Source organism: Triticum aestivum, chromosome 3A (assembly GCF_018294505.1).
Source record: "Triticum aestivum cultivar Chinese Spring chromosome 3A, IWGSC CS RefSeq v2.1, whole genome shotgun sequence".
Lineage (NCBI taxonomy): Eukaryota > Viridiplantae > Streptophyta > Magnoliopsida > Poales > Poaceae > Triticum > Triticum aestivum.
Genome location: NC_057800.1, coordinates 456148704 through 456151151, shown reverse-complemented (window position 1 = coordinate 456151151; position 2448 = coordinate 456148704). Strand labels below are relative to the sequence as shown.

The 2448-nt window shown below is 54.0% G+C and overlaps 1 protein-coding gene across 1 annotated transcript; it reads left to right on the top strand.

Moving 5' to 3' along the window:
- Window positions 1–408: 408 nt before the first annotated feature.
- LOC123058418 (transcription factor WRKY19) lies at window positions 409–1633 on the top strand. The gene is made up of 3 exons (XM_044481147.1): window positions 409–790; window positions 874–999; window positions 1082–1633. Exons 1-3 carry the CDS (start codon window positions 489–491, stop codon window positions 1527–1529), a joined length of 876 nt encoding a protein of 291 aa, XP_044337082.1. The 5' UTR covers window positions 409–488; the 3' UTR covers window positions 1530–1633.
- The last annotated feature ends 815 nt before the right edge of the window (window positions 1634–2448 follow it).

The window sequence follows — 2448 nt, the reverse complement described above, 5'->3', positions numbered from 1 at the left end:
TTTTCTCCGAAGAAAAAAAAACATTTCTCTCATTGGTAAGCAGTCAAAGTGTACGCTCCATGCACCCACCAGCACGGCATATAAGAGACGGAGCACTAACACCAAAAGAGAAATATTTCCAGCCGATCTGCACACGATCGATCAAAGAAGCGGTCAAAGGATGTTCTAGATGAAACAAGTAGCACTCAGCATCGCTAGACCAAAGACCGGTCTAAGCATTTGAATATTACACACACACAAGTCCTTTCCTTCCGCAGGAGAATCTGTTAGTCCAGTCAAACTTCTTACTCTTCCAACCGGGACAACGAGCCCTAGCCAGTGACGCCGCAGTGCGATCTTTGCCTCTCCGGCCGGCCACCAGCTCTATAAAAGGGTCTCCCATTCCCCCGCACTGGCACACACCGAACCATCACGACCGCCCACAGACGCCGGCTGTGTCGTATGAACGCCGGCACGCTGACCGCTGACGGCTGAGCGAGCGGGAGGAGATGGAGGAGAGGTGCGCCCTGGCCACGGAGCTGGCGCAGGTGCTCGACACGGTGAGGCAGCTGGAGGCGCACATGGGCGTGAAGGGCGGCGCTGACAGAGGGGAGACCTGCCGGGCGCTGGTGTCGAGCATGCGCTCCTCCGTCGACAGGTCCATCCACATCGCCATGTCGTCGTGCTGCGTGGTCCTCGGAGCGCCGGAGTCGCCGCCGTCTGCAGGAGGCAGCCCCCGCAGCGGCGGCTCTGACCAGGCTGCCGACTCCCCTTGCCGCGGCGCTCATGCAGCTGGGCAGTCCAAGAAGAGGTAATTAAGAGCAAACAAAAGCCTAAATCCAAGCTTGTTGATTATCCCGTTTCTTGGTATTAAGATGGTTGCTAGGAGTGCAGGAAAACACAGCCCAAGTGGAGCACGCAGGTGAGGGTGAACTCCGTAGAGGACGTCGGCCCCCTCGACGACGGCTTCAGCTGGAGGAAGTACGGTCAGAAGGACATCCTCGGCGCCAAGTACCCAAGGTCAGCGACGACGCTCGAGCACCTCAGACCAAGCGAGCGAGCTATCATTTCAAGAGGACTGACTAAATTGAGCTTCTTGCAGGGCCTACTTCCGGTGCACCCACCGGCACACGCAGGGCTGCTACGCCAGCAAGCAGGTGCAGCGTGCTCACGGCGACCCGCTGCTCTTCGACGTCGTGTACCACGGGAACCACACGTGCGCGCAGGGCAAGCACAGCAACAGCCAGAGGCCGCAGCCCGCAGCAAGCGGAGAGCACCGGCAGCCGCAGCCTGCAGGCGGACAGGAACGGATCTCCGTTGGACAGGAGACCGAGGGCGGCGTGGCGCCTGCGTTCTCGTTCCCCTCCAAACAAGCAGGCGCCGACACGGGCAGCGACTTCCAGGCCGGCTGTGCCACCACTGCATCCCCCTTCATGTCGCCGGCGACGTCAGAGTGCAAGGCCTCCACGACGGAATCCCCGATGGGGGACATGGACTTCATGCTCCAGCTGGCCGACGCCGATTTCTTGGACAACTCGCGCTATCTCTAAGTCTCCGCAGGACTACTAGGCAACGAATTATGAGTTCAGGATGCTAGCTCCGAGCTTGTAAGATTCTAAGCTGATGAATGCACATGCCACTTGTTCGAGCTTTACACTGCATGCCGCTTGTTCTGAGTCCTGATGGATCTGAATTAAGTGACGACCAGATGAGTCCTCATGGATCTGAATTCTGAAACCTACGTTCGTGGACCAAGGTCGTACCAGATGCCAGGCCCAGGATTATCATGAAAAATATCACTTGCCGTCACCAGCAGGTCACTGAGACACTGACTAGCCACGACAAAACGAAACAGCAAAACAACAATAAAGACTGAATGATGCCGCGAGAGGCAGTCAAGTCTGACGATGACAGACATAGATGATAATGTTAAGGTTGCATTTGGATGTCATTAGTCGGGGTCAGAATCGTGAATTGTTATTCCCATCGTCTCTTTGGGTGACTTTGTGCATCTCTAGCAGATCCCCTAAACATACTTCTACTTCTATCAAGAATCCTAGACGCACAGCAGTTAGGGGCTTCTCACGGGATAAACAACATTAATTAATCCCACCCCCCCCACCCCACCCCACGCGCGATTTTCAGGGGGGTGGGCCCCACCTCCTTTCCCATCTCCAATAGAAAACGTCCACCTAAGCCCAGTCCGTTGAATCTGTAATAACTATCCCGTGTGTATAGCATTGCTCTACTTTTATTCAAGGGTTAAAAGTGAGTTTTAGAGAGTTAAGCAAGAGCTAGCAGATTTCTTAAAACCAACTTTACTATAAAAAATTGTCTCACTCAAAGATTTTTAGGATATATAGGGGTCTGCTATCTGCAGAATAGTGATTTCCCTAAAAAAATAGTAAAGTGGGAAAGGAGGCGCTTTTGATAAATTTCATATAGGGAATCTGCTACAGATGCCCTTAG